Here is a 26,934-nt window from a genome sequence, read left to right as displayed (position 1 = left end):
CTAATCAGTTGGCAAAAGCTGTCATATGTCTGGGTGAAGCTCTCAAATCCTGCGTTTCTCTCCTCCTGCTTAGGACAATCACTTTCATTTCTCACTTGAAAACATCAACAGTCTCTTTGCTGGCCTCTTTACCTTCACTCTCACTTGCTCTAATCCTTCTAGAACACAACAGGGCACGTTCCTCTCAGGTTTCTGGCAGCTTCCCGTGCTTGTCAGGAAGGACCCAACATCTATCTGCACCGCTCAGGAAGCCTCTCGGGAGGCGGCCCCGACCGTCTGCAGCCTCACCTCCTGAAGGGCCCTCTGCGCTGCAGCCAAACCAACTCCTCCACCTTTGGATGGGGCCAAGCACCCTTTAATTCTCGGGAGACTCACAGGTGTGTTTTCTGCCTGGACTACCCATGTCCCTTTTTGTCACTCTGCTAACTTCTACTTGCCCTTTAGATATCTGTTCAAAGGTCAGTTTCTACCGGAAGATCTCCCTGCCTGCAGCCTTTTCTTCCTAATAAATAACTTAAACAAATATCTTTCAAGTGGATAAACAGCCTAAACTGAGGGAGCTCAACATGCACAGTTGAGTACCATTATACACACAGTTACACACACTCAGTTATACACACTCAGTGGAAAAGACCCTGATGCTGGGAAAGATTGAGGGCAGGAGGAGAAGGGGACGACAGAGGATGAGATGGTTGGATGGCATCACCAACTAATGGACATGAGTTTGGGCAAGCTATGAGAGTTGGTAAAGGTCAGAGAAGCCTGGTATGCTACAGTCCACAGAGGTACAAAGAGCTGGACATGACTGAGAGACTGGACAACAACATCAATACAGATATGTGTGTGCACATGTATATACGCATGTATATATATTATGAACACATTTAGAAAAACTATGGTGTCTTCTTTCAAAGTCAATACAGCACTTTGTTCCAAACCACACTCATGTCTTCACCTCCTATAATTTTCCTCCAATCTTCAGCCATCCACAGTCTCCTCTCCACTTTTGTAGATAGGTTTCATTCCAAAAATTGCATCACTTTAGAAGTTATGATTTCCACCATACCTGCTATGGAAAGTTGCCTCCATTGTTCCCAGCCATTTATTCTAGCACCTCCAATTCAGTAATCTGCAATCCTATCAAAACCTTTAACATACTGCTTTTATGACTTTCTCATTGTACCGCATGTCTTTCTGTGGCTCACACGCTCTTTACTGACTACCCTGAATTATTCACCTGCAAGCACCCTCAGCCCCTTCACCTCCCAACTTTCGATTGGTCACTTTAAAATATCCTAGATGTGGTTACCCCAACTGCACACAGCCTCTAACCTCAACGTTACTGCAGGAAACAAAAACAAAAAAACAACTGGCTGACTCTCTTGGAAAATCCATGACCATAAATTTCGAAAGATCCAACAGTCATTTCTGGCCACCGCACTCCCTTCACCTGGGAGACTGCTTTCCTTCTCTGATAGAACTATTTCAAATCATTTTCTCTTTCTTGAGCATGAACTCTTCTTTGCCACTCACTTCTGCCCCACCCCCAAACTCTCAGCCAAGGATCTGACTTCATATGCTCTTAAGAAAGACGAGGCAATTAGACAGGAACTGCCTCAATGTCCCATCACTAATCCACCAGCCAACCTCCATCTCTACCCTCATTTTCTGCCTCCCTTTCTGCTTAGCTGGAATAATTTCACCGTTTCTATCAGAGCTATGGTTACCACCTGTGTGGATCACACTCACTAGCCACTTCCACACACAAATCACTTTGACTCTTGTGCTTAGAAGCACAGGCTCAATCATATTTGCTCAAAGAATCTACCCTTTCTTTTAGTGACTTTACATATGAATTTTTATTTCAAACAGTGTCTGTGTATATGGAGTATAGCAGAGTTAGTGAATTAAATGCAGTAGAAAGAGCAAGAATAAGAAAACACCCCTTACTGAAGACCAAGCTGGTAGTCTGCTGGTTTTTCCATCATAGTACAGTCTTCAGGTTGGATCATGTTACTTGGTGACTATCTCAAGTCCTACCCCAGTCCCACTCTGATCCAAACCATTAAATGACTCTGCATCTGATTAAAAGCACGTTCCTGGTCTTGTTGTGATAACATCTGAATTGACCAGTTTGGTAGTTCACACACAGATTCGATAAACTGAAAATTACAAGTGAAAGAGAAAGGTAAAAAAACCTTTGTGACGGCTGAACAACCTGGAGATAGCTACACCAACTCTCTGAAATGGGTGAGCCACGTCCTAGGGTAGTTTTAGAGTAATTGCCCAATAAATAGGTTAGGACACACGTATTTACCCTTCAGTTTCTGTCTACCGGCTCCAGCCAGTTCCCGTTCCTAAGTCGTCATAAACTCCTATAATTATTTCCTTTACAAACCAAAACCAGATGCAGTTGTTAAAGGTGAGATGTTACGCTGCCTTTGGCGGGCCGATTTTGTGGTTCTATACTATTATTTTGACACTTTATTTTACACCAGGTTAATGAGGAATGGTTAACATGTTGGCCACAGAGTCAGATGTCTAGATTTAAACAAGTTTCCTACATAATAGTTTTGTGCTTTCAGGCACTTCTCTTAAACTATGGCAAAGCCCAAATACAAGAGCCAGCCCATGTACACAGGACAGCCTGGGAAGCAGACAGAGGTTCAGGTGGCTGCTGTTACCTGGAACTCAGCCTCCAGTGGGGAGGGATCACTGGGCGGGTCTCTTTTCTTCATGTTAGACAGGTATGGGTGTAACTCAGACAGGCTCACTTCTGTCTCCCCAAACTGATTGTACTCCACCAAGGCCTGGTGAATCAAGATGTACTGTGCCTGTCATTTCAAGGAAGGACAGAGACAGTTAATTTATCATTTACAGTCCTATGAATCACATTTAAATAAAGTACACATCCCCCACATTTGGTTCATCTGGAGACAATGTATGGAAGAGAACACTGGTATCTGCCACATTTAAATAATCTGGAAGTTGGCACTCATAGTTCTCCGGGAAATGAGTAAATTCCATCTCGGATTATTTTGCCAGGAAAAAAAAAATAGCTTCACAAATAGATTAGGCATCTTATAGCTTTTATTTTATTCCTAACAGTTAAAAAACACTATCTGTTACTTCCTCCTGGGACTAGTGTTGAGTTAGTCAGTTAAAATACTAAGATATAAAACTATAAAGTTCCACACTGTATCTGAGAGGAAAAAAAAGCAAGTTGATGTTCCATAGAACACATTTTTTAAAAGTTTTCTAGCACTTTTTAAAATAGAGATTATACGAAAGAATCTGCCTGATTTGTGGGAGACCCAGGCTCAATCCCTAGGTTGGGTAGATCCTGCAGAGAAGGGAATGGCTACCCACTCTAGTATTCTTGGGGCTTCCCTGGTGGCTTAGACGGTAAAGAATCCGCCTGCAATGCAGGAGACCCAGGTTCAATCACTGAGTTAGGAAGATCCCCTGGAGAAAGGAATGGCAACCCACTCCAGTATTCTTGCCCAGAGAATCCCATGGACAGCGGAGCCTGACAGGCTACAGTCCATGGGGTCACAAAGAGCTGGACATGACTGAGCAACTAACACACATACGAGAAAGCATAAAATACCAAATCCAGAGTTCACTATTCTTAAACTTTTATCATATTTGAATTTACTGTTTTTAAACAAATGACATATTTCTGATAAAGTTCAAGATTCTTTAACACCACCTCTAGTTTGACTGTATCCTTCCATTCTATGTTATTTTTCCACAGGAAACAGTTCCTTTTTTTCTGGTGCACGATCCATGTTAAGACCCCTACAATAACATGTATGTATTTATAAACACCGTATTCCTGTGTCCTTTCTTAACAGCTGCATACATAGTGCTGTACCTGTTTCATCTGGGGACTGTATTTGCTCACTGCTCTCACCTGAGCACCTGCCCACACTGAGAGCTACAGACCCGTTAACCTGCCAAGTGCAGCGGAACACGGTGTCCAGAGTCCACCCGCCCACGTTCTGCTGGCCTATTCCCATGCTGCTGTGTATTTAAAGGTTTCCATTTTTTGTTATCCTAGCAATGCTGAATTCAGTGAGCACTCCTGACTGTGTGTCTAGTCGTGCAGATTTGGAAATGCTTCTTTTGGGTACATACAGTGTATGGAATTTCTGGGTCAAGTGCAGACATTCTCGATAACAATATTTATCGATTACAATTACTGACTATGTCTATGTTCCGGGGATTTGTGTAAGTGCTTTACTTGGATGACCTTTTGTGTCTTAACTCTAAGGTAAATACTCTTATCATCTCCATTTGGATGACTTCACTGAAGCACAAGAACTTTAAAAACTGGTTGAAGAGTGCATGGTATTAAGAATAACTATCACTATTTGAAACTTCTAAATCTAGTCCCCCAAACTAGACTCTTAACCACTGTACTGTACTATTAGGTCTTCCTAGTTTTAATTTTATGAAATGCTGACAAACTTGGTTTTGGCATTTTTGTTTCCCAACCTCGTATGTGTAAATGGTATTTCATTATTTTTTAACATATACTTTATAGTCATCCTTATTCCACAAGTGCTCTCAGCCACCAATGCAAAATGCTTCTAACTGTCATCGGTGCTTGAGTTTTCAGCAAACAGAAAGAAGCTGTTTGAGAACAGTTTGGATTCCTTTAAGGTTACTCCTCCCACCATGGAAAAAGGTCTAAGCCGGGAGCGGAAAGTGAGGAGCGGGAGCGGAAAGTGAGGAGCGTGCCCGGAACACACCTCGACCTGCACCATCAGGCACCTCTGCCGCCGGAGCTTGACGACGTAGCCGTAGACGTCCACCTTGTTCTCCGCCTCCAGGCCTTCCAGCATGGCGTCGATGCCGATGTAGGTGCCTGTGCGCCCAACGCCAGCGCTGGCAAAGCACACGAAGGCAGGACGATGAGCAGAAAGGCCCAGAGCGCCTCCCACCTCCCTGCCCACCCCACCCCCTAGGCTGATCCAGAGCCCGTGTTAGAGTGTCCTGAGCCACAGGGCAAATTCCCCTTGCCTATTTTGCATATGGTAATGTAAGTTTCCACGTTACTCTTTCCTTACATCTCTCCCTTTCCTCCCCCTCCCCATGTCCATGAGTCTGTTCTCTCTGTTTCTCCACTGTTACCCTGTAAATAAATCCTCAGTACCACTTTTCTAGATCCCATATATATGTGTTAGAATACGGTATTTGTGTTGAGGTTTGACAGAAAACAGCAAAATTCTGTAAATCAATCATCCTTCAATAAAAAAAATGAATTAAAAAAAAAAAGCCCAGAAAGGTTAAGCAGGGGAAACACTGCAACTTTCTTCTCACAGACTTTCTAGAAGCAACAGCTGCTGAAGGGGAGCGTGGCCCCGACAGCCCCACGGGCGCAGGTGTGAACAGCCCCGGTGCTGTCGGGGGTGGTCTTCACGTACCTGCAGTGCACCACGATGGGGCCACTGAAGAAGTTGCTGAAAGCGTTTACCCTCCTGCGTAGCTTGAGGAGCAGGTGAGGGTCTTCGGGGACCCCGTGGTCCGGCCAGCTGGTGAACTGGATGTGAGTCACTGCTCTTCCACTTGCCTTTTCTTTTCTCTGGTTGGGAGATAATATTTCTTTTAGATGATATGTATTTTTTAAACTATGGAAAGTAAATAGGTGGAAGGGAGGGCCAGTGCACAACACTTCTCATGCGAGTTTTTTTTTTTTCCATTCATGATTGCATTTTCCTCTCCAGTGAATAACTAGGAATTGAGACATCATGCAGGGATGGCATGCACTAACCGGTAAGCAATTACTTACCAGGAAGGTAAGTAATGTATGACAAGTGTGGCTGAAACTGCTAGGAACTTTCATGCTGCCAAGCCAAAAACAAACAAACAGTAAAAACACAAGAACACACACATAAAACCAGGGGCTGGTGGATGGGACTGAAAAGAAATAAAGTAAAAGCTACTCTCACAATGGTTTGAAATACTTCTTCTTGGGTAGGCAGACAGGACTATCATCACAGGAAGAAAGTCTGATTAATTATTTGACTAATGCTGTATTTCTCATATTAGAAATGTCAGTTCAGACAGTAGAGAGAGAATTGGGGAAAGTCAGCTCCAGATTACAGCTCATGTTCGTCCCAATTTCAAGGCAAGCATTAGAAGACACATAATTCATAATCTCTAACCAAGTATGAAGAGGAACTACCAGCTTGGTTGGTTGTCATTTTCAGATCAGAAGTAACTGAGTTAATGAAGAAGAGTAATGTCAGACTAATCAATGTAACCAGATTGGCGTCGGCCTCTACACATCACCCCAATCTATGACTGGTCCTTCCTGGCTCCAGTGTATCATATATTCAGCCATGGACCACTGGTTTCACAGCCCTCCAAGGTCATAGTTGTTAGCTGTTCAGTTCAGTTCAGTTCAGTCGCTCAGTCGTGTCCAACTCTTTGCAACCCCATGAATCACAGCACACCAGGCCTCCCAGTCCATCACCAGCTCCCGGAGATCACTCAAACTCATGTCCATCGCGTTGGTGATGCCATCCAACCATCTCATCCTCTGTCGTCCCCTTCTCCTCCTGCCCCCAATCCCTCCCAGCATCAGAGTCTTTTCCAATGAGTCAACTCTTCGCATGAGGTGGCCAAAGTTTTGGAGTTTCTGCTTCAGCATCAGTCCTTCCAATGAACACCCAGGACTGATCTCCTTTAGAATGGACTGGTTGGATCTCCTTGCAGTCCAAGGGACTCTCAAGAGTCTTCTCCAACACCACAGTTCAAAAGCATCAATTCTTCGGTGCTCAGCTTTCTTCACAGTCCAACTCTCACATCCATACATGACCACTGGAAAAACCATAGCCTTGACTAGACGGACCTTTGTTAGTAAAACAATGTCTCTGCTTTTGAATATGCTGTCTAGGTTGGTCATAACTTTCCTTCCAAGGAGTAAGCATCTTTTAATTTCATGGCTGCAGTCACCATCTGCAGTGATTTTGGAGCCCCCAAAAATAAAGTCTGACACTGTTTCCACTGTTTCCCCATCTATTTGCCAAGAAGTGATGGGACCAGATGCCATGATCTTAGTTTTCTCAATGTTGAGCTTTAAGCCAACTTTTTCACTCTCCTCTTTCACTTTCATCAAGAGGCTCTTTAGTTCTTCACTTTCTGCCATAAGGGTGGTGTCATCTGCATATCTGAGGTTATTGATATTTCTCCCGGCAATCTTGATTACAGCTTGTGCTTCTTCCAGCCCAGCGTTTCTCATGATGTACTCTGCATATAAGTTAAATAAGCAAGGTGACAATATACAGCCTTGATGTACTCCTTTTCCTATTTGGAACCAGTCTGTTGTTCCATGTCCAGTTCTAACTGTTGCTTCCTGACCTGCATATAGGTTTCTGGAGAGGCAGGTCAGGTGGTCTGGTAGTCCCATCTCTTGAAGAATTTTCCACAGTTGATTGTGATCCACACAGTCAAAGGCTTTGGCATAGTCAATAAAGCAGAAATAGATGTTTTTCTGGAACTCTCTTGCTTTTTTGATGATCCAGCAGATGTTGGCAATTTGACCTCTGGTTCCTCTGCCTTTTCTAACACCAGCTTGCACACCTGGAGGTTCACGGTTCACGTACTGCTGAAGCCTGGCTTGGAGAATTCTGAGCATTACCTTACTAGTTGTTAGTGATGCCGTTAAGAGTTTAGAAGGCCAAGGAGAAATAGCCAACTGGTATATTTTTTTCCCCTGCACAAAATGTATCTGGATCATATGGAAATACAATTCAGATTACTGAGAAAACTTCCAATAAATGGAATGGAGAGAAACTATCAAAATTATCTATGTGTGTATGTGTGTGTGTTAGTCGCTCAGTCGTGTCTGACTCTTTGCGCCCCAATGGACGGCAGCCTGCCAGGCTCCTCTGTCCATGGGATTTTCCAGGCAAGAATACTGGAGTGGGTTGCCATTCCCTTCTCCAGGGGACCTTCCCAACCCAGGGATTGAATCTCAGTATAAGGACCTCCATTTTTAATACCTTTATTAAGATATTTTCACATTCCTTTAAAGAGTAAAAGTTTTAATTATATTCAGAGTTGTGAAGTCATTACCACTAATTATAGGGTATTTTCATGACCCTCCAAAAAACCCCGTACAGATTAGCAGTCAGCTTTATTCTTGCCTCACCCACCTCCATACCAAACAATCACTAACCAACCTTCTGTCTCTGTGTGACTATTCTAGACTTTTCATATGAGCAGAATCATATAATAATATATGGGAAGACCACCATTTTAACAGGCCACACTGACAATTTTTTTTTCTGACCTAAACATTTTATCTCTCCTACAGAGTTAGAACTTTAGACTTCTTATAGTAGTCTCTATGCCATTGTATAAATATTCTTTCCATAATGGTAATAAACCTATTGAGACTAAGGACCATTTTTGTCACTCATTCAATAATTCAGTCATTCATTTAACACAATTAATGAGTTCTTTCTACTTCAAGGGTCACAATGTTATAAACACTTTGAATGCGATGTGGACAAAGATCATCTTCACTGTGACTTACTTGACCTTGGTGGCTTATTGTTTTAAGCAACTCTTGCCCCACATAGTTCATTAAAAATAAAATTTCCAGGTATATTTCAATGTCTCACATTGACTATTTCATAGTCACATTTTAGGCTAACTGTACGAAAATTAAAATTCTATCAAAACCAAACTCACGTTTCCAACAGTCAGCTTCTGAATGATGTAATCTGGGCATCTTTTGTGCTCGTTGATCTCCACAACCACATCTCCATAAACCCGGCTGCCCTCGTCCATTGATGGCCAGTACTCTGCACACTTGTTCTATGTTTAAAAAACCATTAAGCATTTAAGTTTTTCATTTAAATGAACTGTTCATTAAACACTCTTTGTAAAACAAAACAAACAAGAAATGTGTTCTTTGAATGTCTCAAAACATGTTTCTATTCCATTTCACTGGGATGCTTGAAAAGTATTCCATTTCCCAAGAAGTGCCCAGAAGGATTTCCTTCATTCTACCCAGCAGATGATCTTCCCAGGCTTAGCTGAGTATTAAATGGGGATGTGCTTGGTGGTGAGCAAGAGATTATGTGGTTGCATGTGGTTAATTTCAGGCTGGGGCATGCAGAGGTTTTCAGGTTTCCTAAAGTCACGTTACATAAATTACCATCTATCTGCCCAAGGTCAGCATGAAGGTCAATGTGTTTCAAGTAGTCACAAGTACTTGTGAAACCAGCTCACAGAAGTGTACTGAACTTAAAATAAGACTGTAACAAAATAGGAATCCCATAGGAGTCCAGCAATTAAGCAGAAACATTTAAATTTTTTCTTAAATACATAGATCTGTATGCTCAGTTGTGAAGTCGTGCCCGACTCTTTTGTGACCCCATGGGCTGCAATCCGCCAGGCTCCTCTGTCCATGGAATTTTCCAGGCAAGAATACTGGAGTGGGTTGCCATTTCCTTCTCCAGGGACGTATATTTATATATGCACATATTTATCCTTCTATAGGTATGAAAATTTAAATCAAATGTTCAAAGAGAACTGTTTTGTCATCAAGCACATACGGATGTGACTTTTTGAAATGCAATCCAGCCTCTCTTTTCCTAACATCCAGCCTCCACCTGTGAGTCCTAGACCTTCACCCTGAGAACCTTCTGGGTTCCTACCTTGTTCCCTTCCTCACATCGAGTGACCATGACAATAACCGTGGCTTTCTGCTCCCAGATCATCCTCCAGAAATCATCAACAGTCTCATCCCTGGGACCTAGGGGGTAAACAAATAAAAACTGGTAAGAAATACCCTTTTTAAAGTGCTAAAAAGCAATTTTTCAAAAAGAATATCAGACTACCAGAGAAATTACCTTGTGCTGCAATATATTTCCTGGGTTCTTTGAAACCCTGTCCAAGACAGACAAAAAGAAATATCATTTACTGAACGTTCAATTATTCATTTACATGCAAAAGTGTGAAGTAAGGAAGTTACTTCAAATCAGTCATTTCTTGGGTGTGTATCTTCCTGAGCAGTTTCAAATTATAAGGATGAGTTTATTAACTCATGATCAGTCATTTAACTGTGCCAAACATATTAACATTTACAAACAATATCCATGACTTCATGTGTCTTTGTGATATACCCTAAAGAAAGCTGAAAAGTATGTAGGTTTTAGCTCCATCTGGGACGGTGCAGCAATTTATAAGAGTAATCAGGCATTCCTACATTTTATATCCTGTCAAGCTTTAAAGCACTATCTGCCACAATTTAATCCTCCTTACCAGCCATAGAGTAACTTTGGGGATTTTTACTCAATTTCTTTCAATAACTCATCCTGAGGTTAGCCTCAAACTTCTACCTTTTATCTAGTGCTGGGATATACCACGGATGGCCTCGTATCAGCCACATCATGTATTATCTATAGAAGTGTGGCCATGGGCTTCAGAGCTGAGTAGCTGTGACAGAGGTGGTGTATCCTGTCAACCCCCCAGAGTTGCTACCTGGCCCCTTACAGAGAAGCCTGCCAATCTCTGCTTTCATAGAGTGACATTTTTTGTATCCGAGATATATATTTCAGGTAAATTAAACATCATACAGAACAGTGTGAATATCATGGTAACATTTTTGGATAAGTGGGGGTAACAAATATTGCTGTTTCCTGGTTTATGTATAAAGAAACTCTCAGTGGATAAAGAGGAAACATGATGTGGTGGTTTAGTAACTAAGTCGTGTCCCACTCTTGTGACCCCATAGACTGTAGCCCGCCGGGCTCCTCTGTCCATGGGATTCTCCAGGCAAGAATACTGGAGTGGGTGGCCATTCCCTTCTCCAGAGGATCTTCCCAACCGGGGATAGAACCCAGGTCTCCTCTGCTGCAGGCAGATTCAAGAATAATCTATGATAAAAACTGAAGTTTAGTATTAACATATATACATTACTATATATAACAACCAATAAGGTCATGCTATATATTCCGTAATAGCTTCTCTGTATTTTCATACTGCTTATTTTTTTTAATTTTGTGTGATGCATTACTTCATTAGCAATGGTATAATAAATACAATTTTACAATATTTTGGATAAATTAACCATGTACAATATCCTCAGACATTTATCAACTGAACAAGGGCAAAGTAACAAATTAACCAGTGGCTTCCAGTTCTCATGTCTATGGTGAGGTGCAAAGGCAGGGCTCTTATGAGAAATACACATATAGATAATTTAGGTAATATACAACACAGGACAGGCACCAGAGTATTTTAATTCTTATTATCATTTTGTTGGGAGACAAAAATCCTATATTACCTAGCAGTGATAGTAAATAATAAATAACTGTCCTTGCAAATATTAGTGATGATGTTGTTTATACCAGTGACATTGATGGGCTTCCTTCAAATGATTTCAAATAATATTTCTAAAAACTTGCCATGAGTGGACATATGTATATGTATAACTGACTCCCTTTGCTGTAGCCCTGAAACTAACACAGCATTGTTAATCAACTACAATGCAATAAACTCTTTAAAAACATAAAAATTGCCATGACAAAGATGGAGCTGAATAGAATATATAGACACAAGAAAAGTGAAAATGGTCAGTGACAGAATGGTGAAACTGTAAAACCTCGCCATGAGGCATTTTTTACTCACATCAATATAGCTGGCATTTATATAGTTTGATCCTGCATCTCCATTTATGTCAGAGAGTTCAACACGGTTGTAGTCATCTGCTCAATGAAAAGAAATATTAAATAAGTGAAATAATGAGTAATCAAGTAGCCTCAATGTATGGGAATCCAATTCTCAATGAACAACTTACAGGGAAGGATATCAACATAGCGATTTTTGTTCTGGTTAAAGGATTTTCGGGCATCCTTGATGGAAAACTTGCTGAATACCCGTGGAATGCTCTGAAAGACACAAAGATCCTTTGGGTCAGAGCAGATTGTAGAAAAACCACTTCCCCTCACCACTTATCGTTCTGAACAAATGAGACATCCTGGTGCGTATTTCCTTTACCCTGTTGAACAAGCTGCATATGGTAATTGAAATGAACGTTATTAGGAATTATGCAAAAAGTCCTCTTTAAGAAAATGAATGATGGACTACTTGGAGAATAAATCCCATGAGAGCAAATTTAGCAGTAATTGCTCTGCCACTTTCAAATTCATTGAAAAGCACACTTGGATAATTATCTAGAGCACAAGGACACATCAGCCAAATGTGTTTCTGGACATGACTTTGTAACTAGTACTCATTCACTGAAGCAGCATTATCTTGAAATGTTGACTAGTGTTATGACCATGAATCTCTCTGCTGGTCTGCAAATACCTGGTAATAATAGCTGCTTTGACTCCGCTGCACTATTATGTGGGATAAACTATCAAGGCCAACAGCTACACAACACATTTAAGACGGATCATGTTGGTGACAAAGAGAACTTTCTCGTCCTATGGCAAGAGGAGCACCCACCTGAAATTCAGCCAGGAAGAGCCTCCCCTCGTCAGCCATCTTCCGCTTGTAAGTCTCCAGCAAAACATCTGCATGGATGGGCTCCACGTTCATCAGCTGCTTCTCATCATCTTTAAACACATTAAAGGTTCACGGCTAGTATCACATCTCTTTTTCCCACGTTCATACACATTTCATTAGAAGCAAATCTTGGGTTAGGCCCTGAGCGTTTTTTCCTTCTCACACACAGTCCACCTGGAACATCTCACTCACATACAGAGATTCACCTGTAAACCTATGACATCTAAATTTAGGGCTCTAATACTCTTCTGGTCTTTTATGGATTAATCTTTCCCACTGACTCTCAGGTATTCCACCCAGTTATTCCAGAAGGACCCCAAACTCAAGATGTTCAAAGTCATCTCCCCTTTATTCTAGCATCTCAAATCTCAGCAAACAGGAACACCATTCCCAAAGTCAGCTAACAAGCAAACTTCCAAGTGACCCACGATTTCTCCCTCTGTCCTTACATCCAACAGGTCACCGTGTACCTCCCCTTCTGCCCATGACCATGGGATCCCTCCTCATGGGACCCCCTCATCCACATGATGACCCCTCTCCCTGCCTCCAGTCTGTACCCACCCTGACTGACTTTTTAAACTCCACAAATTCATCTTCTGATCCACAAACATGAGCGTGCAACTCCACTTGCTGACAAAAAAAGCTCCTACTACTGTTTGTGCTCCACAGTCTACAGGTTAAAGTTTCGATGTTTAATGTGACACACGAGCACTTTTTGTAATTTCACATGACTCATCTCAACCACAGTTTCCTATACTCTTGTTCTATATCTTAGGCACGAATATTTGCCAAGTACATCACAGAGGTTCTCCCCACGCCTCCATTCACACTGTTCTCTCTGCAGAGAATGCCCCTCCTCACTGTCTATCTGCACTAACAGATTTCAGGCCAAGTATCACCACTATAAGGATTTCTAGGGCTATTTCCTTTGTTCCATTATATGCATTTCCAGTGGTCATGTATGGATGTGAGAGTTGGACTGTGAAGAAGGCTGAGCGCCAAAGATTTGATGCTTTTGAACTGTGGTATTGGAAAAGACTCTTGAGAGTCCCTTGGACTGCAAGGAGATCCAACCAGTCCATTCTAAAGGAGATCAGCCCTGAGATTTCCTTGGAAGGAATGATGCTAAAGCTGAAACTCCAGTACTTTGGCCACCTCATGCAAAGAGTTGACTCATTGGAAAAGACTCTGATTCTGGGAGGGATTGGGGGCAGGAGGAGAAGGGGACGACAGAGGATGAGATGGCTGGATGGCATCACCGACTCAATGGACGTGAGTTTGAGTGAACTCCAGGAGTTGGTGATGGACAGGGAGGCCTGGAGTGCTGCAATTCATGGGGTCGAAAAGAGTCGGACATGACTGAGCGACTGAACTGAACTGAACTATACTTACCTATATTGTATTTTTAAATTTTATCTATTTTAAGTTATTGTGAAATATTGTAAACGTATAAATAAGAGAATTTGATGACTACCCTGATACCCGGGACTCATCTTAATGTGATAATCTCTATACTTGACTGTAAACAGATTGCATTCATTTTTTACGCCACCAGAATATGAAACTCATTATATACCAGAGTTGCGAAATAACTTACTAAAGAACAAAATATATTAAAGTAAAGAGCTATAACTGCATATGGACACTGACAAACAACAGTTTCAGAATCTTAAGAGAATATAAGCTGCCACACGTGTTGAAAGTTATGCTCCTGCTCCTATCCATGTACATCCAGCAGCATCTCTTTCAGTATCCATGTTAATGCCCCCTATTTATTAGATGAAAAAAATGTTCACTAGGATTATATTTAGCTTTTTGACTGTGGAAATCCTCCATCCAATCACAACTATCACACGGCCCATGCACACCTGTTCCTTTGGGTGGTTAGAGCTCCCCGGCATTCATTCATTCTGACCTAGGGCCACCTTGGGGGTTTTATGGGATTTGGGTACGTTCTAACCACTCCAAGGGGCAATCTGTGGCAACTCTGAGATAAATGCTCCTTGACCCTTTCCAAGAAAAGTTAAAACCAAAGAGAGGAGTGCTGAAATGTTTCCAATCTTGAGTATGTAAAACCAAATCATTTTCTTTATTAAAAACACAGTTTCAACTTCTTGAACCCCATCCCCATTTTACTGGATAAAAAAACACATTTTTAAAGAGAATTGAAAAAAGTACAGTAAAAGTTGAAAAAAAAGAGAGAGAGAAAAGATGAAATATGCTTTCATTTCCAAAGTCAGGGCGCGATCTTTTGTCATGTCTGTCAATGTGCCTTTAGTGGGAACAGCCCCCGTGCCACCCTTGCGGGGACGTGGACACACTTGCCACCTCGCTGCCCGTGTGACCTTCCAACTGCTCTTCCATCACACTCCTTTGTTGGTCTAATGATTCCCCACCACCTTAGAAGACCTAGCTTCTTGCCTTCTGCATAGACAGCTTTCTATCTTCTGTCTTTCTATAGCATCATATATACCCCATGCCTACGGCACCTAGCAAATTCTGTCATAGTTGTCTGTGTCTGTCTTCCTCTCAGTTCAGTTCAGTTCAGTCGCTCAGTCCTGTCCAACTCTTTGTTAACCCATGAATCACAGCACTCCAGGCCTCCCTGTCCATCACCAACTCCCGGAGTTCACTCAAACTCATATCCATCGAGTCGGTGATGCCATCCAGCCATCTCATCCTCTGTCGTCCTCTTCTCCTCTTGCCCTCAATCCCTCCCAGCATCAGGATCTTTTGCAATGAGTCAACTCTGCACATGAGGTGGCCAAAGTATTAGAGTTTCTGCTTCAGCATCAGTCCTTCCAATGAACACCCAGGACTGATCTCCTTTAGAATGGACTGGTTGGATCTCCTTGCAGTCCAAGGGACTCTCAAGAGTCTTCTCTAACACCACAGTTCAAAAGCATCAATTCTTCGGCACTCAGCTTTCTTCACAGTCCAACTCTCACATCCATACATGACCACTGGAAAAACCATAGCCTTGACTAGATGGACCTTTGTTAGCAAAGTAATGTCTCTGCTTTTGAATATGCTATCTAGGTTGGTCATAACTTTCCTTCCAAGGAGTAAGCGTCTTTTAATTTCATGGTTGCAGTCACCATCTGCAGTGATTTTGCAGCCCCAAAATATAAAGTCTGACACTGTTTCCACTGTTTCCCCATCTATTTGCCCTAAAGTGATGGGACCAGATGCTATGATCTTCGTTTTCTGAATGTTGAGCTTTAAGCCAACTTTTTCACTCTTCTCTTTCACTTTCATCAAGAGGCTTTTTAGTTCCTCTTCACTTTCTGCAATAAGGCTGGTGTCATCTGCATATTTGAGATTATTGATATTTCTCTGGGCAATCTTGATTCCAGCTTGTGCTTCTTCCAGCCCAGGGTTTCTCATGATGTACTCTGCATATAAGTTAAATAAGCAGGGTGACAATATACAGCCTTGACATACTCCTTTTCCTATTTGGAACCAGTCTGTTGTTCCATGTCCAATTCTAACTGTTGCTTCCTGACCTGCATATAGGTTTCTCAAGAGGAAGGTCAGGTGGTCTGGTATTTCTATCTCCTTCAGAATTTTCCACAGTTTATTGTGATCCACAGTCAAAGGCCTTGGCATAGTCAATAAACCAGAAATAGATGTTTTTCTGGAACGCTCTTGCTTTTTCCATGATCCAGCGGATGTTGGCAATTTGACCTCTGGTTCCTCTGCCTTTTCTAAAACTAGCTTGAACATCTGGAGGTTCATGGTTCACGTACTGCTGAAGCCTGGCTTGGAGAATTTTGAGCATTACTTTACTAGCGTGTGAGATGAGTGCAATTGTGTGGTAGTTTGAGCATTCTTTGGCATTGCCTTTCTTTGGGACTGGAATGAAAACTGACCTTTTCCAGTCCTGTGGCCACCTCTGAGTTTTCCAAATTTGCTGGCATATTGAGTGCAGCACTTTCACAGCATCATCTTTCAGGATTTGAAATAGCTCCACTGGAATTCCATCACCTCCACTAGCTTTGTTCGTAGTGATGCTTTCTAAGGCCCACTTGACTTCACATTCCAGGATGTCTGGCTCTAGGTGAGTGATCACATCATCGTGATTATCTGTGTCGTGAAGCTCTTTTGTGTACAGTTCTTCTGTGTATTCTTGCCACCTCTTCGTAATATCTTCTGCTTCTGTTAGGTCCATACCATTTCTGTCCTTTAATGAGCCCATCTTTGCATGAAATGGTCCCTTGGTATCTGTAATTTTCTTGAAGAGATCTCTAGTCCTTCCCATTCTGTTGTTTTCCTCTTTTTCTTTGCATTGATCGCTGAGGAAGGCTTTCTTATCTCTCCTTGCTATTCTTTGGAACTCTGCATTCAGATGCTTATATCTTTCCTTTTCTCCTTTGCTTTTTGCTTCTCTTCTTTTCACAACTATTTGTAAGGCCTCCTGTCCAAAAAGACAGCCATTTTGCTTTTTGGCATTTCTTTTCCACGGGGATGGTCTTGGTCCCTGTCTCCTGTACAATGTCATGTACCTCCATCCATAGTTCATCAGGCACTCTGTCTATCAGATCTAGTCCCTTGAATCTATTTCTCACTTCCACTGTATAATCATAAGGTATTTGATTTAGGTCATACCTGAATGGTCTAGTGGTTTCCCCTACTTTCTTCAATTTAAGTCTGAATTTGGCAACAAGGAGTTCATGATCTGAGTCATAGTCAGCTCCTGGTCTTGTTTTTGTGGACTGCATAGAGCTTCTCCATCTTTGGCTTCAAAGAATATAATCAATCTGATTTCGATGTTGACTTCCCTGGTGGCTCAGACGATAAACAGACTCTGGGAGGGCACAAACAGAACCTTATGCACATCAGGACCCAGGAGAAAGGAGCAGTGACCCCACAAGAGACTGACCCAGACTTGCCCGTGAGTGTTCAGGAGTCACCAGCAGAGGCGTGGGTTGCCGGTGGCCTGGGGCAAGGGTTGGGGGCACTGAATGTAGCAGTGCATGCATGGGACTTTTGGAAGGAGGTTGCCACTGTCTTCATTACCTCCACCATAGTTAGTTCAGTTCAGCTCAGTTCAGTCGCTCAGTCGTGTCCAACTCTTTGCGACCCCATGAATCATAGCACGCCAGGCCTCCCTGTCCATCACCAACTCCCGGAGTTCACTGAGACTCACGTCCATCGAGTCAGTGATGCCATCCAGCCATCTCATCCTCTGTCATCCCCTTCTCCTCCTGCCCCCAATCCCTCCCAGCATCAGGGTCTTTTCCAGTGAGTCAACCCTTCGTATGAGGTGGCGAAAGTACTGGAGTTTCAGCTTTAGCATCATTCCTTCCAAAGAAATCCCAGGGCTGATCTCCTTCAGAATGGACTGGTTGGATCTCCCTGCAGTCCAAGGGACTCTCAAGAGCCTTCTTCAACACCACAGTTCAGAAGCATCTAGACCCTAAAATTTTAAATGCAGAGTCTGTGACCTGTCACTGCCATAGTTTCAGGCACACTCTGAGAAGGTACAGATCCTTGCTGGTTAAATAAACACATCAATGAATTTAAATTTTATCACAGAGGAAGTCAAGGTTAGATTTTTAAAATGTTGAATTATTATATAAAACAAGGGAGATATTTGCCAGTTAAAAAAACGTGCACACTTACCCCTTTCAACGAGTTCCTGCTGCTCATCTAAATTGCTGTAAAGATAAGAAATGTAAGTTTGCATACTCTTAAGAAACAGAATTCAGTTGGCAAGTGATTTATATTTAATGAATGTCTTGAGGGAAGGAGGAAGTAGAGATGGGGAGGATGAAAGGGAGAGGGGACAGGGTAAGAAGGCATACGGGGGGGGGGGGGGCGGCGGGGGAAGGAGAAGAAAGGTGGGGAGGGGAACCAACCATGGGAGGTTGGTCAGTCTCAGAGAAGTGACCGCATTTTTTAAATTTGGAACTTCTTGATTTTCATAAAGTGTAGTTGTTCCTGGCCAGAGGAATGTATATGCTTCCCGATATATTTCTCTCCATTGTCACTTCCAGATACCTATGACCCACTTTGTACAAAAAGAACAGGCACATTCTTTTCATTGGTTATTACTGAAGGAAATCTATCCCATTATTAGTGAACATAGAAAAAATAACATTGAATATAAACCCATAAGACCATAGGAAAGTCTTTCATCAAAGGTTAGTGATGTCCTAGACTTCTTACTGTCATCTCTGCTGCTGCTGCTGCTGCTGCTAAGTCACTTCAGTCGTGTCCAACTCTGTGTGACCCCAGAGACGGCAGCCCACCAGTCTCCCCTGTCCCTGGGATTCTCCAGGCAAGAACATTGGAGTGGGTTGCCATTTCCTTCTCCATCTCTGAATTCCACTTAATTGGTTCCAAGTTGGCCTCATAAATGGGACTTTCATCATTATAACTATTATTATTATCTTTTCATTTTGAAATCAACTCTTACCTGGATCTTTTCTTATGCAGATCATAGATTTTATAGAGAACAATGAGCAGGGCTACTGATGTCACAATAATCAGAAATACCAAAAATATGATGAGTGCTTTAGCATTATCTAGAAATGAAAAAGAACACAGGAAGAGAGCTTACTATGTCAAATACGTTGCTGGATTCTTTGAGAAATCACTTTTAAAGTACTTACATTTAAACACTTTCATTTCTTTTGAAGTTTTTAAAAAATATAATTTTTAGAATGAGACCAAAGACAGGATGTTTCTGATTTTGTAAAGTCTTGCCCATATCTTGCCCATTTATTGGTTCTGAACCAATAAAATATTTCATATTTTAAGAATTAATAGAGTATAGAAGAGCAATTCTCTACCTTTCTACTAAATAATGTCCATTTATGAGACACTATCATTTAGATTTAATTATCTTTCTTTTGGTCACTCCATTAGAAAGGGATCAAATAGGTAATCTAGTTATGATTCTCAGAGATAACCTCCTATAGTTTCTATGCAGAACTAGCTAGCTTCTTAAGGGGATCAGAAAGGTCACTGCCCTACATGAGATAAACCTGCTTATTGAGGTATAAAATCAATTAACCACAAAACAAAATTATTTTATTCTAACCTTGATATTAGACTTCTCCTGACATGAATTTTCACAAAGGTTTAATGTGAAATCACATCCTTTCTTGGAGAAAGGGCAGAGAAAAGAGAGCTTATTGGAAATATCTCTTGTGCTGAACAAGTAGGTAATGCTGTTCATCTACAGTGAAAGTCCGGTGAAATAATGTGGAGACATCAGGGTCTCAGTACTGGATACAGACTTCTTGGGTTCCCAGCTTAGATCCACCACTTCCTGACTGGGACCTTGGCCACAGCCCTGATTATCCTTGTATCTCCATCCCTAATTAGCAAAGAGGCTAAGTTTGATCCACAGTAGCCATGTAGCATAGTGTCGGGACATAGTGCTAATTATTCACTAGTCACCCAAAATATATTGGGTCTTAGTGTGTGTCACTGATTTAAGTATTTAAGATCTCTCAGAGAACGAGACAGACAAAGATCCTTGTACTTGTGGGACTGACATTCTGGGAGGAAAGACAGTTAACAATATATACTATAAACAAGAGAACAGTGACATAGGTTGAAAGATGATGAAGACTGGAGCGTTGGCTGCACAGCGCTGAACAACTGTGAGGAGATAACCCACATCCAAGGGCAGAGAGGCCCCAGCAAGATGGTAGGAGGGGCGAAATGGCATTTAGAATCAAACCCCATTCCCACCAGTGATGCTCAGAGGGCTCAAACAAACCTTGTGCACACTAGGACTCAGAGACTCCACAGAGACTGAGACAGAGCTGTGTTTGAAGACCTCCTAGGAGGGATGGACCAGCAGTGGACTGCTGCAGAGGCAGGGGCTCTGGGTGCAGCAGACCTGGGTATGGCATAAGCCCTCTTGGAGGAGGTCGCCATTACCCACCATAGAGCCTCCAGACCATACACAGGACTGGGGAAACAGACTCTCAGTTCAGTTCAGTTCAGTTCAGCCGCTCAGTCGTGTCCGACTCTTTGCGACCCCATGAAATCACAGCACGCCAGGCCTCCCTGTCCATCACCAACTCCCGGAGTTCACTCAAACTCATATCCATCGAGTCGGTGATGCCATCCAGCCATCTCATCCTCTGTCATCCCCTTCTCCTCCTGCCCTCAATCCCTCCCAGCATCAGGGTCTTTTGCAATGAGTCAATTCTTCGCATGAGGTGGCCAAAGTATTGGAGTTTCTGCTTCAGCATCAGTCCTTCCAATGAACACCCAGGACTGATCTCCTTTAGAATGGACTGGTTGGATCTGCAGCCCAAGGGACTCTCAAGAGTCTTCTCCAACACCACAGTTCAAAAGCATCAATTCTTTGGCGCTCAGCTTTCTTCACAGTCCAACTCTCACATGCATACATGACCACTGGAAAAACCATAGCCTTGACTAGATGGACCTTTGTTAGCAAAGTAATGTCTCTGCTTTTGAATATGCTATCTAGGTTGGTCATAACTTTCCTTCCAAGGAGTAAGCGTCTTTTAATTTCATGGTTGCAGTCACCATCTGCAGTGATTTTGCAGCCCCAAAATATAAAGTCTGACACTGTTTCCACTGTTTCCCCATCTATTTGCCCTAAAGTGATGGGACCAGATGCCATGATCTTCGTTTTCTGAATGTTGAGCTTTAAGCCAACTTTTTCACTCTTCTCTTTCACTTTCATCAAGAGGCTTTTGAGTTCCTCTTCACTTTCTGCAATAAGGCTGGTGTCATCTGCATATGTGAGATTATTGATATTTCTCTGGGCAATCTTGATTCCAGCTTGTGCTTCTTCCAGCCCAGGGTTTCTCATGATGTACTCTGCATATAAGTTAAATAAGCAGGGTGGCAATATACAGCCTTGACATACTCCTTTTCCTATTTGGAACCAGTCTGTTGTTCCATGTCCAATTCTAACTGTTGCTTCCTGACCTGCATATAGGTTTCTCAAGAGGAAGGTCAGGTGGTCTGGTATTTCTATCTCCTTCAGAATTTTCCACAGTTTATTGTGATCCACACAGTCAAAGGCCTTGGCATAGTCAATAAACCAGAAATAGATGTTTTTCTGGAACACTCTTGCTTTTTCCATGATCCAGCAGATGTTGGCAATTTGACCTCTGGTTCCTCTGCTTTTTCTAAAACTAGCTTGAACATCTGGAGGTTCATGGTTCACGTACTGCTGAAGCCTGGCTTGGAGAATTTTGAGCATTACTTTACTAGCGTGTGAGATGAGTGCAATTGTGTGGTAGTTTGAGCATTCTTTGGCATTGCCTTTCTTTGGGACTGGAATGAAAACTGACCTTTTCCAGTCCTGTGGCCACCTCTGAGTTTTCCAAATTTGCTGGCATATTGAGTGCAGCACTTTCACAGCATCATCTTTCAGGATTTGAAATAGCTCCACTGGAATTCCATCACCTCCACTAGCTTTGTTCGTAGTGATGCTTTCTAAGGCCCACTTGACTTCACATTCCAGGATGTCTGGCTCTAGGTGAGTGATCACATCATCGTGATTATCTGTGTCGTGAAGCTCTTTTGTGTACAGTTCTTCTGTGTATTCTTGCCACCTCTTCGTAATATCTTCTGCTTCTGTTAGGTCCATACCATTTCTGTCCTTTAATGAGCCCATCTTTGCATGAAATGGTCCCTTGGTATCTGTAATTTTCTTGAAGAGATCTCTAGTCCTTCCCATTCTGTTGTTTTCCTCTTTTTCTTTGCATTGATCGCTGAGGAAGGCTTTCTTATCTCTCCTTGCTATTCTTTGGAACTCTGCATTCAGATGCTTATATCTTTCCTTTTCTCCTTTGCTTTTTGCTTCTCTTCTTTTCACAACTATTTGTAAGGCCTCCTGTCCAAAAAGACAGCCATTTTGCTTTTTGGCATTTCTTTTCCACGGGGATGGTCTTGGTCCCTGTCTCCTGTACAATGTCATGTACCTCCATCCATAGTTCATCAGGCACTCTGTCTATCAGATCTAGTCCCTTGAATCTATTTCTCACTTCCACTGTATAATCATAAGGTATTTGATTTAGGTCATACCTGAATGGTCTAGTGGTTTTCCCTACTTTCTTCAATTTAAGTCTGAATTTGGCAACAAGGAGTTCATGATCTGAGTCATAGTCAGCTCCTGGTCTTGTTTTTGTGGACTGCATAGAGCTTCTCCATCTTTGGCTTCAAAGAATATAATCAATCTGATTTCGATGTTGACTTCCCTGGTGGCTCAGACGATAAACAGACTCTGGGAGGGCACAAACAGAACCTTATGCACATCAGGACCCAGGAGAAAGGAGCAGTGACCCCACAAGAGACTGACCCAGACTTGCCCGTGAGTGTTCAGGAGTCACCAGCAGAGACGTAGGTTGCCAGTGGCCTGGGGCAAGGGTTGGGGGCACTGAATGTAGCAGTGCATGCATGGGACTTTTGGAAGGAGGTTGCCACTGTCTTCATTACCTCCACCATAGTTAGTTCAGTTCAGCTCAGTTCAGTCGCTCAGTCGTGTCCAACTCTTTGCGACCCCATGAATCATAGCACGCCAGGCCTCCCTGTTCATCACCAACTCCCAGAGTTCACTCAGACTCACATCCATTGAGTCAGTGATGCCATCCAGCCATCTCATCCTCTGTCATCCCCTTCTCCTCCTGCCCCCAATCCCTCCCAGCATCAGAGTCTTTTCCAGTGAGTCAACTCTTCGCATGAGGTGGCGAAAGTACTGGAGTTTCAGCTTTAGCATCATTCCTTCCAAAGAAATCCCAGGGCTGATCTCCTTCAGAATGGACTGGTTGGATCTCCTTGCAGTCCAAGGGACTCTCAAGAGTCTTCTCCAACACCACAGTTCAAAAGCATCAATTCTTCGGCGCTCAGCCTTCTTCACAGTCCAACTCTCACATCCATATATGACCACAGGATCCATACATAAGTCCCAGGTAAATAACAGAGGGAACACAGCCCTACCCATCAATAGAAAATTGGATTAAACATTTACTGAGCATGGTCCAACCTATCAGAACAAGACCCAGTTTCCCCCTCAGTCAGTCTCTCCACCAGGAAGCTCCAATAAGCCTCTTATCCTTCTCCATCAAAGGGCAGACTGAAAACCACAATCACAGAAAACTAACCAATCTTATCACATGAACCACAGCCTTGTCTAACTCAATGAAACTATGAGTCATGCCATGTAGGGCCACCCAAGACAGATGGGTCATGGTGGAGAGTTCTGACAAAACATGGTCCACTGGAGAAGGGAATGGAAAACCATTTCAGTAGTCTTGCCTTGAGAACCCCATGAACAGTGTGAAAAGGCAAAAAGATAAGACACTGAAAGATGAACTCCCCAGGTGGGTAGGTGCCCAATATGCTACTGGAGATCAGTGGAGAAATAACTCCAGAAAGAATGAAGGGATGGAGCCAAAGCAAAAACAATGCCCAGCTGCGGATGTGACTGATGATGGAAGTTTGAAGCTGTAAAAAGCAATATTGCATAGGAACCTGGAATGTCAGGTCCATGAATCAAGGCAAATTGGAAGTGGTCAAACAGGAGATGGCAAGAGTGAACATCAACATTTTAGGAATCAGTGAACTAAAATGAACTGGAATGGATAAATTTAACTCAGATGACCATTATATCTACTACTGTGGGCAAGAATCCCTTAGAAGAAATGGAGTAGCAATCAAAAGAGTTGTCAACAAAAGAGTCCAAAATGCAATACTTGGATGCAGTCTCAAAAATGACAATGATCTCTGTTCATTTCCAAGGCAAACTATTCAGTATCACAGTAATCCAAGTCTATGCCCCAACCAGTAATGCTGAAGAAGCTGAAGTTGAACGGTTCTATGAAGACCTACAAGAACTTCTAGAACTAACACCCAAAAAAGATGTCCTTTTCATTATAGGGGACTGGAATGCAAAAGTAGGAAGTCAAGAAATACCTGGAGTAACAGGCAAATTTGGCCTTGGAGTACAGAATGAAGCAGGAGAAAGGATAATAGAGTTTTACCAAGAGAGTGCACTGGTCATAGCAAACACCCCATTGCAACAACACTAGAGAAGACTCTACACATGCACATCACCAGATGGTCAATACTGAAATCAGATTGATTATATTCTTTGTAGCCAAAAATGGAGAAGCTCTATATAGTCAGCCAAAACAAGACCAGGAGCTGACTGTGGTTCAGATCATGAATTCCTTATTGCCAAATTCAGACTTAAACTGAAGAAAGTAGGGAAAACCACTAGACCCTTCAGGTATGACCTAAATCAAATCTCTTATGATTATACAGTGGAAGTGACAAATAGATTCACGGGATTATATCTGATAGACAGAGTGCCTGAAGAACTATGGATGGAGGTTCGTGACACTGTACAAGAGGCAGGGATCAAGACCATCCCCAAGAAAAAGAAATGCAAAAAGGTAAAATGCTTGTCTGAGGAGGGCTTACAAATAGCTGAGAAAAGAAGAGAAGTGAAAAGCAAAGGAGAAAAAGAAAGATACACTCATTTGAATGCAGAGTTCCAAAGAATAGCAAGGAGAGAAAAGAAATCCTTCCTCAGTGATTATTGCAAAGAAATAGAGGAAAACAACGGAATTGGAAAGGCTAGAGATCTCTTCAAGAAAATTAGAGATACCAAGGGACCATTTCATGCAAAGATGGGCTCATTAAAGGACAGAAATGGTATGGACCTAACAGAAGCAGAAGATATTACGAAGAGGTGGCAAGAATACACAGAATTATACAAAAAGATCTTAATGACATGATAATCATGATGGTGTGATCACTCCTAGAGCCAGACAACCTGGAATGTGAAGTCAAGTGGGCCTTAGGAAGCATCACTACAAACAAAGCTAGTGGAGGTGATGAATTCCAGTGGAGCTATTTCAAATCCTACAAGATGATGCTGTGAAAGTGCTGCACTCAATATGCCAGCAAATTTGGAAAACTCAGCAGTGGCCACAGGACTGGAAAAGGTCAGTTTTCATTCCAGTCCCAAAGAAAGGCAATGCCAAAGAATGCTCAAACTACCACCCAATTGCACTCACCTCACACGCTAGTAAAGTAATGCTCAAAATCTCCAAGCAAGGCTTCAACAGTACGTGAACCATGAATTTCCAGATGTTCAAGCTGGTTTTAGAAAAGTCAGAGGAACCAGAGATAAAGTTGCCAACATCTACTAGATCATGGAAAAAGCAAGAGAGTTCCAGAAAAACATCTACTTCTGCTTTATCAACTATGCCAAAGCCTTTGACTGTGTGGATCACAATAAACTGTGGAAAATTCTGAAAGAGATGGGAATACCAGACCACCTGACCTGCCTCTTGAGAAACCTGTATGCAGGTCAGGAAGCAACGGTTAGAACTGGACATGGAACAACAGACTGGTTCCAAATAGGAAAAGGAGTAGTCAACACTGTATATTGTCACCCTGCTTATTTAACTTCTGTGCAGAGTACATCATGAGAAATGCTAGGCTGGATGAAGCACAAGCTGAAATCAAGATTGCTGGGAGAAATATCAATAACCTCAGATATGCAGATGACACCATCCTTATGGCAGAAAGTGAAGAGGAACTAAAGAGCGTCTTGGTAAGTGTGAAAGAGGAAAGTGAAAAAGTTGGCTTAAAACTCAACATTCAGCCCGCCCCCGCGCCCCGTCCAGCCAGCTCGCTCAGGCTCGCTCCGGCCCGGGGCCGCCCCGTCCGCCCCGCCCCCGCCGGCGGGACCGGAGGGCTCTAGGTGCCGCGCGGAGACCCTCTGCACCCGTGTGATCATGGCGCTGCGCGCGGTGCGGAGCGTGCGCGCCGCGGTCGGCAGCCTGCGCCCACCTAGTACCCGGCGAGCCCTGCTCGCCGCGGCCCTGGGGACTGCGGGTGGGTGCCGTCCGGGCGCTGCGCACCGGCCCTGCTCTACTGTCGGTGCGGAAATTCACAGAAAAACACGAATGGGTAACAACAGAAATTGGTGTTGGAACAGTGGGAATCAGCAATTTTGCACAGGAAGCTTTGGGAGATGTTGTTTACTGTAGTCTGCCTGAAGTTGGGACAAAGTTGAACAAGAGGAGTTTGGTGCTTTGGAAAGTGTGAAAGCTGCTAGTGAACTCTATTCTCCTGTATCAGGAGAAGTAGCTGAAATTAATAAAGCTCTAGCAGAAAATCCAGGACTTGTCAACAAGTCTTGTTACGAAGATGGTTGGCTGATCAAGATGACATTCAGTAACCCTTCAGAACTAGATGAACTAACGAGGGAAGAAGCATATGAGAAATACATAAAATCTACTGAGGAGTGAAAATGGAACCCCTAAATAAACTGCTTTGAAACAAACAAACAAAAAAACCCTCAACATTCAGAAAACTAAGATCATGGCATCTGGTCGCATCACTTTATGGCAAATAGATGGGGAAACAGTGGAAATAGAG

At 42.7% G+C, this 26,934-nt stretch overlaps 1 protein-coding gene and 1 pseudogene across 2 annotated transcripts in view; one reads left to right on the top strand and one right to left on the bottom strand.

Annotated features, from left to right (window-relative positions):
• PTPRC (protein tyrosine phosphatase receptor type C) overlaps positions 1–26,934 on the bottom strand; it is a 131,230-nt gene that overhangs the window by 11,601 nt on the left and 92,695 nt on the right. For both annotated transcript variants that reach the window (XM_055583149.1, XM_055583150.1), the window contains 11 exons: positions 18,959–19,067; positions 18,163–18,197; positions 12,478–12,587; positions 11,825–11,915; positions 11,656–11,732; positions 9,876–9,912; positions 9,681–9,778; positions 8,710–8,835; positions 5,433–5,590; positions 4,758–4,893; positions 2,685–2,834 (listed from right to left, as the gene is read on the bottom strand). In XM_055583149.1, coding sequence (XP_055439124.1) covers positions 2,685–2,834; positions 4,758–4,893; positions 5,433–5,590; positions 8,710–8,835; positions 9,681–9,778; positions 9,876–9,912; positions 11,656–11,732; positions 11,825–11,915; positions 12,478–12,587; positions 18,163–18,197; positions 18,959–19,067 — 1,127 coding nt within the window. The remainder of the gene's footprint in view (positions 1–2,684; positions 2,835–4,757; positions 4,894–5,432; positions 5,591–8,709; positions 8,836–9,680; positions 9,779–9,875; positions 9,913–11,655; positions 11,733–11,824; positions 11,916–12,477; positions 12,588–18,162; positions 18,198–18,958; positions 19,068–26,934) is intronic.
• Positions 26,289–26,898, top strand: LOC129653449 (glycine cleavage system H protein, mitochondrial-like; annotated as a pseudogene).

This window comes from Bubalus kerabau, chromosome 5, assembly GCF_029407905.1.
Source record: "Bubalus kerabau isolate K-KA32 ecotype Philippines breed swamp buffalo chromosome 5, PCC_UOA_SB_1v2, whole genome shotgun sequence".
In the NCBI taxonomy this organism is placed as follows: Eukaryota; Metazoa; Chordata; class Mammalia; order Artiodactyla; family Bovidae; genus Bubalus; species Bubalus kerabau.
Note: the sequence above shows the minus strand (reverse complement) of the source record. Positions and strands in the feature narration are given on the sequence as shown.